This window comes from Leptinotarsa decemlineata, unplaced genomic scaffold, assembly GCF_025532065.1.
Source record: "Leptinotarsa decemlineata unplaced genomic scaffold, Ldec_3_MD MMD2_tig00026328_RagTag_RagTag, whole genome shotgun sequence".
NCBI classification, from domain to species: domain Eukaryota; kingdom Metazoa; phylum Arthropoda; class Insecta; order Coleoptera; family Chrysomelidae; genus Leptinotarsa; species Leptinotarsa decemlineata.
Genome location: NW_027412688.1, coordinates 5528165 through 5541999, shown reverse-complemented (window position 1 = coordinate 5541999; position 13835 = coordinate 5528165). Strand labels below are relative to the sequence as shown.

The 13835-nt window shown below is 35.1% G+C and overlaps 1 protein-coding gene and 1 long non-coding RNA gene across 2 annotated transcripts in view; one reads left to right on the top strand and one right to left on the bottom strand.

Annotated features, from left to right (window-relative positions):
* The first annotated feature begins 255 nt into the window (after nt 1-255).
* On the top strand, nt 256-1266 carry LOC111503418 (uncharacterized). Its single transcript, XR_002721869.2, has 2 exons — nt 256-391; nt 442-1266. It is a non-coding gene; the product is annotated as an uncharacterized lncRNA (long non-coding RNA).
* Nucleotides 1267-5104: 3838 nt separating this feature from the next.
* sl (small wing phospholipase C gamma 1) overlaps nt 5105-13835 on the bottom strand; it is a 34906-nt gene continuing 26175 nt past the window's right edge. The window contains exons 12-13 of the mRNA XM_023157711.2: nt 11885-12667; nt 5105-9144 (exon numbers count right to left, since the gene is read on the bottom strand). Coding sequence (XP_023013479.2) covers nt 9028-9144; nt 11885-12667 — 900 coding nt within the window. The 3' untranslated portion in view covers nt 5105-9027. The remainder of the gene's footprint in view (nt 9145-11884; nt 12668-13835) is intronic.

Here is a 13835-nt window from a genome sequence, read left to right as displayed (position 1 = left end):
AGTTGTTCATCATATTCAAGTAACTATCCAATAAAACTCTCAGAAAGTGTTTCTTGAATAAATGAATAAGTTAGAAATTTTCCATAAGTATCTACCAATTCCATCACACAGCTGTGTCTATCGTTTAAGCAGCGCCATCATTGGTAGAAATTCTTCCCAATATAAGGTTAGGATTTGTTATTCTGTTTTGTGGATGTTTGATGTTCAATGCACAGAACTATAACACAACTCTAAGTTATTGTTCTGCGGTTTAATGTCATGAGATCTTGGGTTAGGGGTTATATATTATTTGTATTTTTTATTTTTACCATGCTTGTATTCCATACAATAGCAGAAGAAAAGATATAGAGTGCCTATTTCAGTGTAATAGGAACTTTTAATAATTAGAATTGTAATTAATTTAATAAGTATTTCCATTAATTTCTTATCGTTTCATTTTAGGTTAAAAAATAAAACCATGTCAACTTTAAGCAGGTGCAGAAGCCTTTTCAGTAATACATTTTATACTTCCATAGTTAATTTTGGGAGTAACCATGCCAAGATACATATATTAAGTTGCAGCAAAGTGTTACGTTCATCAACCATTCGCACTAATAGTGCCCTCACAACAAGGAGGAGTTTTTCCAAGACTTTCTCAGAACTATTCAGGAGACTGAAGAAACCGGAACTCCAAACCATGGACAATGTGCCTCCTGAATATTGTTTAATTTATCGAAATACAACGTACAGATACATTCTTGTTGCACAGATAATCACAGCATTTTCAGCAGCTGTTGTTGTATTATGCACTGTAATCCTTCCTGATATTCAAAAGTTTGAATCAAAAACTTCTCCCCAGCAACCTGGAGGAGGGACACAGACACAACGATATATTTATTTAGCTGCATTTAGTTTTTTGCTGGTTGTCTTACAAATGTTGGTATATAAATTACCAATCAGAATATACTATTTGTCTCCTCTAAAAAAATATGTTTATGTATTTTATGGCAATTATCCCTTCACATACAGGAAATTAACCTGTTCTGTAGGAGATGTAATGAAATTACCAGAGGCAGCAAGTGTTTTGCCATGGAAAGAAGTGAGATACATGATCAAAAATAAACAGGAAGTGTATCTTATGGAAAATTATTTCCGGAGACCCGGTGATTTATATATCATGTTAGGTATTCAGCGAGATCCAGAAGATGATGATGATGATGATAATATGTAAATGGAGTAGTAGAAAGTCAAAACCTTTCCCAAAAATGTAAATAAAAAGTTAGCAAATATATTTGTTTTAATTCAACTGACACAGTAAGTCAAAAAGCAATAATAACAGTTCCTTTTGCTATGTTTTATGGTTTTGTCCTTGGAATATACTTTATTGTCAAAAAAGGTATTTTATCGACATAGTAAACATTTATGGAATTAGAGGTAAATTACAGGTATATGTCATTCATATATATAGATATGTATAATATCGAGTGTCTTGTTGGGTTTTTGGCCCAGCATGGTGCAGGCAAGAGTGCAAGGATAGGAAACACTTGCCAAAAGTACAAATGCAGGGGCCATCAGCAGAAGCCAGCTGCATATTTGTGGTTTCAATTAATAGATGTGTTTACAAGAATACTAAAATTATCACTGAAGCAGTTTTAGCTACCTGCATGATATTTGTGCATTTATATCATTGACAGCCCAGTATTGCCCATCCTTGCATTAGACTGCACCCTACTGATGATGGACCAAAATCCCGAAACACGAGTGAGTATTATGTCCAATGAAATTATTTCTTGGATTTAAGTTTCCTATTTTCGTAAATTACAATCTCAAAATAATGCAGGGAAACTTTCGACACTGTTTCATATATTTGTTATCTTATATAAGCCAATTTGCAATGCGACGTTTTGTTCATTAGATTTCATCACTATCTTTTTTTTTAAATACGAACCTCTACCTTTTTTCATTGATTTTTGTAGTCAATGTAATAAATTCAGTTATAATTTACAATACATGTGTTTCGATCCTGATGTTCTTCACAAAAGATAAGGTATTCGGCTCAACTTTTGGCAATATTGACGAATTGAAAGAAATGATAAAGACGACACCTGTGCAACGTTTTCCATTTGTAGCAAGTACCTTCCTATGTAAGAAAAGCTGAAATAAATTTCATTTGGTCGAGATGACAACAGAAAGACCGACTTTGGAGTACTAGCTCCTCGTCAGTAACAGGAGGGTCATTTCAGACGGAGTGTTGAATGTCTGAATATCCCAAACAAATACTGACCAATCGTCTTCGTTTCATTCAGGTGGGAGCCCAGCTCCCTTACCCTTTTAGATGATTTTTGTTGAAGGACAAATGGGTTCATGACTGAAACAAACCTGCACGTCGTCTTGATTGGAGCCTGGCTCCCTTACCCTTTAGACTGATGTTTGCCAAAAGGACAAACGGGTCATAACTGATGGTGATTGTTGATGGTATGGCGGCATGAATGTCCTCAGACATCAGAGCCGCCCTTCACGGTGTACCCCTACTTGGCTGGGGTGGGTTGGATGAAAAAATTGTTCATTTTTTAACGGAGAACATAGGGGCCTCATTCGACAGAGTGTCGGGGCCTTCTATATCGGGAGGGGTCGTCTACAGTATAATCCATAGCTTCCCTGACTGAAACAAACAAAAATAATTCCAATTAGTCATAAGCTCTATCTGCAGTTGATTCAGTAGGATGTGCCACTGCGCCACCTGCAAACAAAGTCCGAAAACCACTCCGGGGTGGGAATCATGCATCAGAGAGGTGCATATGATATGGTCAAGTTCAGGTGAAAACACCTCACCCTTGCTCGAGATATTCATCGGTTACTCCGTCTGAAATTACCCTCCCGGTACTGACATGGAGCTAGTACTTCGGAACCGGTCTATCGGTGGTCATCCCGACCAAATGAAATTAACTTGAGCTTTTCATATTCAGGAAGTCACTTGCGACAAATCTTCCAAGTGGAAGACGTTGCACAGATACCTGATGGTTTCAATTCAGCTTTCTGCGCGGCATTAGCTAGGTTAGTTGTTTTTTCGTCGGTATCTGCCAAATGGACCTACAAAGTCGTAGGTTCACATGAGGTGTTTTCACCTGAACTTGAGCATATCTTACGCACCAAATTGAATGAAAGCGCTGCCGCAACAGACCGAAAAATTGACCAGCCATTTGACAATGATAGTGTTAATGAACGCACTGCTGGACGTTGGTTTGCGAAATTTCGTTCCGGACATTTTAGCCCCGAAATGGTCGACCTACAGTAATCCAGGAGGAGGATTTAAGGACCTTCGTGGAGACTGATCCATCTCAAACTGTGCGTGGGATGAGGTAAAAAATGGGCGTTAGCTCCCATGCGGTTTTTATAGGTTTCAAACGTATTGGAAAGTTCATGAAGCTCGAAAAGTAGGTGCCCCAAGATTTGAAGAATCGACAGAAATTGTCACGTTTTGAAGTATGTTTTTCTTTACTTTTGCGTAACCAAAACGATCTTTTTTTTCATCGTATCGTCACGTGTATTGAAAAATGGATAACTATGATAACAAGAGACTTTCAGGACCGATGTCACTCAGGCACTTCCAAAGGCGAAAACCAAAAAAAAACCATATGGTTACTATACGGTGGTCAGCGGCTGGTGTGATTCACTATAACTTTCTGCAGAGTCCTATATTGTGAAGAAATCGACGAAATATATGCCAAAAACTGCATCTCGCCGATCGATTACCATCTTTTCAAGATCAGGCGAAAAACCCTTCGTCGACTTCATCAAATCTCAAGCACATAATTTTTATGCTGACGAAATTAATCGCCTTGGTTACGTTGGCAAAAGGTCACTGATTCAAATGGCGCTTACTTCGATTAATTGAGAGATATTACAGTTCAAAGTGGACTCATAAAAACGGACAAAACTTTTGAAATAACCTAATAATGTTCATTGAATTTTGTTAAACATATTCACTATATACAGATTATTATTATGGTCCAACATATGGAGTTTATGTGGAACAGCAACTTGGTTGAAGACACATCATTATTATATCCTTTTGAAGTTGAAAAATCGAATTCCAATGATGTTTTTAATTCCAATATCTTACAGAAATATCCTTCAGAAAGACTTAGATTCCATCACTATCTTTTGTGAGACGAACAACTTGATGCTGAATGAGGGTAAATGCAAAGTTATGTCTTTTTCACGGAAAAATGTTATTGCTCCAACGGAATATTCAATAAATGGCACCAAACTGGAAAAACTCAAAATCAAATCAAAGATCTAGGAGTCATATTTAATAGTAACTTCAATTTCAGAAATCACATAGAATATATTGTACGTGATGCAAACAGAAAGCTTACTTTTGTGTTAAGAAACTCCAGGGATTTCAAATGGGAACTAGGAATTCTTCTATTCAATGCCCTTGTCAGATCAAAGCTCGAATACGCTTCAACAATCTGGAATCCGCAAACAGCATTTCATTCAGAGATGATAGAAAAAATACAGAAGAAATTTCTTAGGTACACCTACTTCAAAAAAAATAAAGAGTCTCCCTCTATGATCTTCTATAGGACTCAACTAGAACATTTTGACATGCCAACCCTGTCGGATCGTCGAGGCTTGAATGATGTAATATTTATATTCAACATATTTAATCAGATAATGAATGTATCTGAACTCCTCAGTGTGATCAATCTTCGTGTTCCTAGTGCTAGTCTAAGAAATCGCAATAGGGTTTTCTATGTAGACACCTGATCAGAGTCTCCACTCAATCGCTACCTTAGGCAAGTGAATGATCTAGTCGTAAGTCACCAAAGTCTTGATTTTTTTTGCTGTGATGAATTAGAAATAAGACAGTCCTTTTAAAAAAAATGCCATATATACCTGCTTTTATTAACGTTTCTCTTGTACGTAATTTTAGGTGTTTATTTACTCTGTGTATTTTAAAAACCATATATTTTATGTACCATGACATTGACTGTATACATGTAATCGGGTGTAAACCTGTTTGGAATGCAGTTTAAATAAAATCTATCTATCTATCTATATTGAACATTGTAAAGGTATTCGTGAAAAAAAATCCACTCAAAAACCAAAAAAAAACATATCGAAACAACAAAGTTTGTCAAATATATTTCATTAAAAAGTTGTACAAGTTATAATCTATAAATACTGCTACGTTATTTCAACGTTCTAAAATTTTTAGCTCCGAAGTCTATAACAATATAAAATGCATAAACGCTCTAAACATACTAATTTTAAAAATAAATATTAGTTTTCAACTTTTCATATGATGTACCAACAATATGAATGCTTCAATGGGATCAAATATAGGATTTCTCTGATCATTTTTGAAGTAAATCTTCAAGCGCGCTTGACTTGGAGAGTAAGCTTGTGAATTCATGACGAGGGCGTTACGAAAAGTGTTATCGGGCATGGGGAACGGAAGTCGAGAGGGAGGTATAAGTTAGTGAAGATAGAAAGAGAGGGAGTTACATTTCGTATATTACTGTAAGGGCAAGAGAGATAGGGGTGCGAGCAACCAATTACGGTCGAGTAGGCTCTGAAGAATTAGGAGAAAACTATCATATGTTGCCACTAATTTTAGCAGGAGATTTCAATGTTGATGTCGCGTTCGAAGATAAACAACTTTTGGTAAACTTTCTGCAAAATAAATTAGAACTACAAATGAATAACCGAAATAAACCTGCAAGACATGGAACAACAATCGATGCAGTTTTCTCTAGATATGTTTCTTATTTTCATTCAAAAACATATGTATCTTATTTCTCATACCATAAACTACTAGAAACAAGTAGTTTTTCCAAAATTTTTGTTAATTCGAATTAAAAAGTTATAGTTTCTGAATTATCAAGAGACAAATGGAGGCACAGGAGCATTCTTTACTTCCTGTCTCATTCAACACCAGCTTCTTGAGTCAATTACAAATTTTTCCAAAAACAAAATACGGAAAGAATGAACAAGAAATCCCACTTGGAAAAATAACATCTAAATATGAATTTTCATTCCAGTAATAAAAAAGTTTTCATATTTTTACAACCCTGAAAATCGACCGATAAATAGCCTGTTCACCGAATAAATGTTTTAGGAGCTCACATTTTCACACTTACTTGTGCGTCATGCCATTGTGTTTGATTTGCTTTCCTTCTATAATTTCATAAATCGGTCTTTTTGAAGAGACTTTTAGAGAACTGTAGGTGGTTTTGAAGAGACAAAAATAATTCTCTCGATAATGTTTCATGTTATTTTAAGGTATTCATAATGGATGTGAATCAGATGTAATTGTCACCTCCCAAAAAACGTATTAGTGTCCGGCGAAACGTTGCCATTTGGTGCATCGCAAGATGCACGCTGTCGTAGACAGCGCGCGAACGATAGGGTGGAATCGGTCTTTTCGTTGACTTATCACATATTCAGGCCTCATTGAAAATTGAATCAGAAGCTCGTCGTCAAGACTCAAACTATTTGATTGCAATTTACCTAGACCCAAGATTCAAAACAAACTACATGAGGGTGCGAGGAAGAGGAGGAGAAGAAACAGAGTCAGCTGTATCTCATTTTGGGATTGTTTTGATGAGGTAGCGAATGAGAATAATACTAGTCAGGATCAACGTGAAGAAAGAAACGCGGTAGAAACGATGTTTATTTCAAGTCAGTGCGAATTGATTGCAATTGTGTGACTCTTATTCTTGGTCAGCAACTAATGCTAAACCAAAATTTGACTAAGTTTGCCAAAATCTATCCTTCAGCACCTTGCAGCAAAGTGTATATCAAAAGACTTTTTTCTGAAGCCGATTCTATTTACGAAGACAAGCGAAACTGTTTGCTACCTCTTAATACAGAGATATTAGTATTCATTCACTATAATTTCCTGAGTTGTAGAATTACTGTGTGATTACTGATTGTATTTCTTGAGGGATACTAACTAAATAAAGCAATTAATTTCATAAAATCACTTTTTTAAAATCCAGTATTCGGCCGGATAGACGCTAGTTATCCGGTAATTGCCAGATACCAGATAATTATCGGATATCTATTTCATCGCTATTAAAGAGTCACTCAAAAAGAATTATTCCAATAGCGCGCTAACTTTTTCGACTGCAATAAAAAAGTGTCTCATTATTGTAGTTTTCCCCAAATGTAACATTGTTAATACAAATTTCCCGAAAAAGTTATTCTATATTTTGCAGCCCCTAATATTATACAAATAAATTACTTATGCTGCGTTGCTGTATACTATTTGTTTCTTGTAAAAATTCCTATAGAATTATTTTCAAATGAATTATGACGATAATTGAATAAATGAAATAAGTTATGAAGACTGCGACAAAATATATATCAGCCAGAAAAATCTAGTCCCACGCCTTGAAGGACAGCCATAGAATAAATGAAAACTGCCTGAAATCACTCTGAGAACCCTTAATATGAAACGAGTGTGGTTGTAAACCTACCTACTTTTCATTGTCATCTGACCTTTCAAGTACATACCTGCATCCTGTTTAAACAGCATTACCGTTCAACATTTTCGATAGACAAGTTAAATGAAAATTCAATTATGAGAAATTCAACAACTTCTGAAAGGTCGAGACAGTGGAACTTTGTGCTACAATGATGGATGTTTCAAAAGGAAATAATTACAACATGAAATAAGAGTGCATGTGAGATGCTATAAGAATTCGAAGCGGAATATAAAGCACAAAATACACCAGTGGACAAAATTTGTGCAGCTGTACAAGAAGGTCGAGATTATCCCAAAATGAACCGAAGCTAGTTTGGAAAAATTTTAAAACAATTGGTTTTTCATTGAAAAACAAGCACTTTTTTCAATCGCCAGAACTGCGAGTCACTTCTGGACGCACCTTTCACCAACCAAGTTGGTGGCTTCAGAAAACGAAGAAAACTGATTCCTAACTCTAAAATTCGTCTCTATTTATATCTGTTTTTCCGTTAACCAGCTGTCGCCCCCTACAAACAACAACTCCCAAAAGTCGAAACTTCTGAGGATTAACGAGGTCTTACCTATTAACGTGCGATTCCTGACACGGTACACTTCCAATACACATCAATCATTTCGGGTGGTAATTTGCAGGAATTTTTCTCGTGCAAGTTCCCGCAAATTTCAACAATGCAAGCTACCATTATTGATTACAGAAGAAACTGCCAATAAGTAGTTGGCACAAAAATAACGTATTACAATATTTGTAAACATTTGTTTCAAAAATATGTAATCGATGACCTTTATATTTCAAAATATAAAAGCTACTTTTCCCTTGATGGTTAAAGAGAAATATAATTTCAGACCAACCTGTTGAATATTTTCAAGCATTTCCCACATGCACACTTGTGACAGAACATTGGCGGCAATTCATTCGGGAGTAACAAAAGGCAGACCCATAAAATCATGTGAATACAGGGTTAACCTACATGTGACGAGACAAAAACACCCATTCTCAATAGAAAATAAGTGAAGGAATAAAGAGAATTTGGACGAAGCATCCTGTAAGCGATGAGCTTTTATTACTGCACCACTTTTAAAAATCAACTATAAATATTTTTGAAACCTACGCAAATCAGAATCCGCAAAGTCTGAAAAAGCAAACGTCCCATTCAATGCAGAAACAAATGGTATGGCAATATCGAAGTTGGTTTTCTATATTTTTGATAATACCGCATTCGAATTTTGATACTTTATCGTTAACTTTGTAGACACGCAAAGTGCAAGTGATCTATCTCTCCATCTGTTCGGCGAACAGACAATGAAAAATTACACATTTCCTAACACCAATAAAACATGTCATTCATGAAGCTCTGCCCGACCTTTCTTTTATTTCTCATTCACATCGTTGATACACCTTATGAGTCTTATAGAGATTCATCTATCAACTCCAAGCGTATGCTGTTCACTTATCGACCTACAAACATTGACAAGGCATTTCTCTTGATATGATATGACACGATAAACAATCAATTCCTTTACTAATGAAGCCCTAGACTTCCTTTTGAAATCTACTAGCTACTGGATTTTTTTCTGATGCTCAAATGTATCAATAGTGAAGCCAGTTCGAGATCCTCGCTGTGAATGTTCTTCAACCAGACGCTCCTGTAGCCCGTTCGAAGACAAGTAACCTGAAAGAATATGAAAATTTGATATCCGAAATAGAAATCTCTAATTGGAAGAAAAACAAGACTTTATTTACATGGACTGTTCAAAAAATGATGTCAATTATACTTTATTGTCTAAATAAAAAATCATGTTGACAAAGCTGGTAAATAAATATAAAAAAATACATAGATGTCCTATAAATATAAAAATATCGATAAAATATAATGCAAAGTAAAGTATGAAAAATACTGAATAAAAAACCATAACCAATGGTTGAAACATACATACACATAAAACATGCTAGGTTGAAAATGAAAATGAAAAAAAAAAAACAAAATATCAATTTGTTGGAAATTGAAATATTCTTCAATTTATTCAATGAAACAAAAGGCATGTAATGAAACTTTTCTGGAAATTTAAAGTAATTTTGGACATACACATTGAAAATACAACCACGCTAAGACTCTCGAGGAACCTTTAAAAAGACCTATACAGGGTGTAACTGAATAAGTGTAAAACATTTAAGGAGGTGATTTCTCATAGAAAAAAAGAAACTTCATTGGAGCATCCCTTGTTAAGATACAGCCCCTTAAAGGGGGTACATAAAATGTGTATAACAATTTTTTTCACAAGCACTGAAAAAGTTACAATATCGAAATTATCCTGACGTTTTGTACTACCAAAAAGACACTTAGCCAGTAATTTATTTGGTTTACCCCATGATTGTAAGGGGTGGAAAACACAACCCCTAAAATTTATTTCCAATGTAACTTTTTGTCTTATTATTTGATTACCATTTAAAAATTTATTACCGATAGGCTGTTTCATTCAAAACAAAAAAATGTCTCTTGGGTTTTTTGCCCAGAATAAACCAGTTCCAGCAAAAAATTATTTTACGAATAACTACAGAGATACATCGTCATAAATGCGAACTGGATTTATTGTTATTTTGTAGTTAGTACCTGCATTGAACGATTAAAGGGTAATAAACAAAACTAATTTATTAATAACAAAACACACAACATGTAGAAATCATAGTAAATGTTTAATATGTCTACCTTCAGACATTACGCATGCGTCTAGACGTCGGCGCATTGAGCCACGTATTCGCTCAAATATTCCTGGAGTCTCTCTGATTACCCTGCACGCATCGATGATGCGGTTTCTTAAGTCCTCTACATCGCGAACAAAAGTACGATAAACCAAATGCTGTAAATGGTCCCAAATAGAGAAATCGAGAGGATTGAGATCCGGGATCGAGCGGGCCAGTTCTGTGGTCCTCCTCGACCTATCCACTGATTTGCCATATGTTTCGGTTAAATGCTGACGTGCTACTTGACTAAAATGGGCGGGAGCCCCATCATGCAAAAAAAACATATCCCTTCTGACGCCCTAAGCAACTTCCTCCAGCAGTACTGGATGCACTTCTCTTAAAAATTGAACGTATACCTCACCATTTAATCGAGGAGTTAGAAAATGAGGCCCAATTAAATCATCCCAAATAACTCCGAGCCACACGTTAAGAGAAAACTGTTATTGATGGTTAGTTTCGACAATAGCGTGAGAGTTTTCATCAGCCCATATGTGGTAATTATGAAAATCAATAATCTTGTCCCGAGAAAAACTACATTCGTCTGTGAATTCTATCGTCTTCAGAAAGTCACAATTTTCAGCATCCAATTGCAAAATTCATGACGGTTCGGAAAGTCTCGCGGTAACAGTGCCTGAACTCGTTGGAGATGGTAAGGGTATAAGAGTTGTTCCTTTTAAATTCGAAATACCGTCATATGATCAACATTTAGCTGGAAAGCAATCTTTCTAGTACTGGTAGTAGGTTGTTCTTCAATCAGATTAAGTACTGCCTCCTCAAGCTGTGGTGTTTGTACTTCTAGATGGCGACCACAATCCTGCGTTCTTTTGTCGAATGAACCATATTCTCGTAATCGTTGATTAAGTCCAGCAAATATTCTATGTGAAGAATGCTGCCATTGAGGATATATTTCAGCATATCTTCTAGAAGCTTCTAACCCATTCCTCTGTGACAGACCGTAAACGTAATGCATATCAGCCATTTCCTCATTTGTGTATGCCATTTTAATAATAAGTGAATTATTAAAGTAACAAATTAAGAACAGAACAACAACACACAATTAGTATTAATTCAATTTCGAAAATTCACAAACTGACAGCGTCATACCAATTTAATTGTCACTATCGCTAATAGCGACCTACTAGATAGATTAATTTCGTATTTTCGCATTTATGACGATGTATCTCTGTAGTTGTTCGTGAAACAATTTTTTGCTGCGAACTGGTTTATTTTGGGCAAAAAACCCAAGAGACATTTTTTGTTTAGAATGAAACAGGCTATCGGAAATAAATTTTTAAATGGTAAACAAATAATAAGACAAAAAGTTACATTGGAAATAAATTTTAGGGGTTGCGTTTTCCATCCCTTACAACCATGGGGTAAACAAAATAAATTTCTGGCTAAGTGTCTTTTTGTTAGTACAAAACATCAGGTTAATTTCAATATTGTAACTTTTTCAGTGCTTGTGAAAAAAATTGTTATACAAATTTTATGTACCCCCTTTAGGGGGTGTATCTTAACAATGGATGCTCCAATGAAATTTCTTTATATGAAAGATCCTATCTTTTTTTCGATGAGGAATCACCTCCTTAAATGTTTTACATTTATTTAGTTACACTCTGTATTTCTGTAAATTCATGAAGATAAGTAGAAAAAAAAGAATTGCAACTCACCGGATATGTAGCTTGACCAATGAAGTTGGCTTCGCTGAAAGCGTCTTCATCTTTGACGACAAAGCTCAACATTGCAAAATCCGGATTGGTAACAACAAATTCACATATTGCACCTTTCCATCTGGGGTTGAAGCCGTTATCATTAATTTTCTCAGTTTCCATCTTCACTCCAGAATCGTAAGGAGCTCCGATCACCTCCACTTCGACAAAAGGGTTAGCACTCCCTTTTTTCGATCTGCACAAGTGCCTTCCTGCTATTATCCTTATAGATATAGTCAGGGGTTCGACTCCAACGAGTGTCTTTTCATCGAACGGATCGAAATCGTCTCTATTCATGAATTCGGGCTTCAACAAGTACCCGCAATTGCCATTATCCCGAAATTTGGCCTGATTTAATTGCATTGATCTGCCTCCGGTTTGAAAGTTCAGTGCTAGCATTTGCGATCCGCAGTTCCACAGATTTATAGGATTGAAGTTCAATGAGTTCCACGTGAAATTAGGATAAACCCTGGAAAATTGAACTTGATGATACTTCAAGAAGAGTTTCCTCTCTTGCTGACAGATTAGTTTGTCGGCTCGCTTTTCCGGGAAAGATGACATTTCGTAGAAGACGAACTCCTGCTGCCTGGCTTTTTCCAGATCGAATTGTTTGGACTGGCAGTATATAATGAGGTTCGATATTTCCTTGGCTATTTTATGATCTCTTTCCAAACTCCTATTCTTGTCTTCCCTGCGTGAAGCAATCTGAGTAACTTGGTGAATGGCCAAACACCATTCTTTAGCCTGAAAAATATGTTGTTACAGTCGAGAAGGTTTTTCAGCCTAACAGCACTAAAACATTGTTGTAAAGTGGAAAAACTATTTTAAAAATCGGTTTAAACGCATGTAAAGTGTATCGGTCTTTAAACACTTTGTTTCAATAACGATTTTTCTTCCTCCTTTTGTAAAAAGATGGCTCTCAAAGAATCTAGAGCTGAATTCCGATTTGAAAGGGGGATGAAAAATCATAGACTCAAATTTTAACTGAAAGTGAGAACAATAGGCTACATAAACATTTTTTTATTGGCAAAGGATAACTTTTTAGGTAAATTGAAGGGGTATATTTTTAGGAACGATTAATCTTTAGGAAAAAAAGGTATCGGCTTTCTAATTCTTCGGTGTCCGCCATTGAGGATGACTGTCTTCCATGTAAATGAAATTTCACCTCTTACATATACTATATTGTGTAGCAATCCTGTGAATGATATCTGATTCAATTCCATAACGAATTTACCAACTGAATTGAAAAAGTCATGGATCTGAACCCTGAAAGATATAGTATGTGCTGTGAAAACAATTAGAGCATTGAGAAAATTGCCTTTGTTATTCACCGCAGTTGTGGACGAAACGTCAGCATGAAAATCGGATAAACATAAACCCCACACAATCACTGCCATTATTAAATGACTCTGGCGCTAGAATGTGATAAAGCCAAAGGGTCGATAATACATATATATATATATATATATATATATATATATATATATATATATATATATATATATATATATATATAATATATATATAAATATATATATATATATATATATATATATATATATATATATATATATATAAATATATATATATATATATATATATATATATATATATATATATATATATATATATATATATATATATATATATATATATATATATATATATATGTTTCTATTCTCTACTTTTGTATTAAAAATGTCCTGCATTTTTATATCCTAAAGACAATATAGTTTTTTGATAGCAGCGAAATAGAATAATAGTTTCTTCCATTAGGAATTTGTCACTATATATCTGTTTTTCTGTTTTCTGTTTTACTGTTTTTCCGTTAAAAACCAGCTGTTGCACCACTACGAACGGCAACCCTCAGAAGTCGAAACTTGTGCGAGCTAAGGATTAACGTGGTCTTACC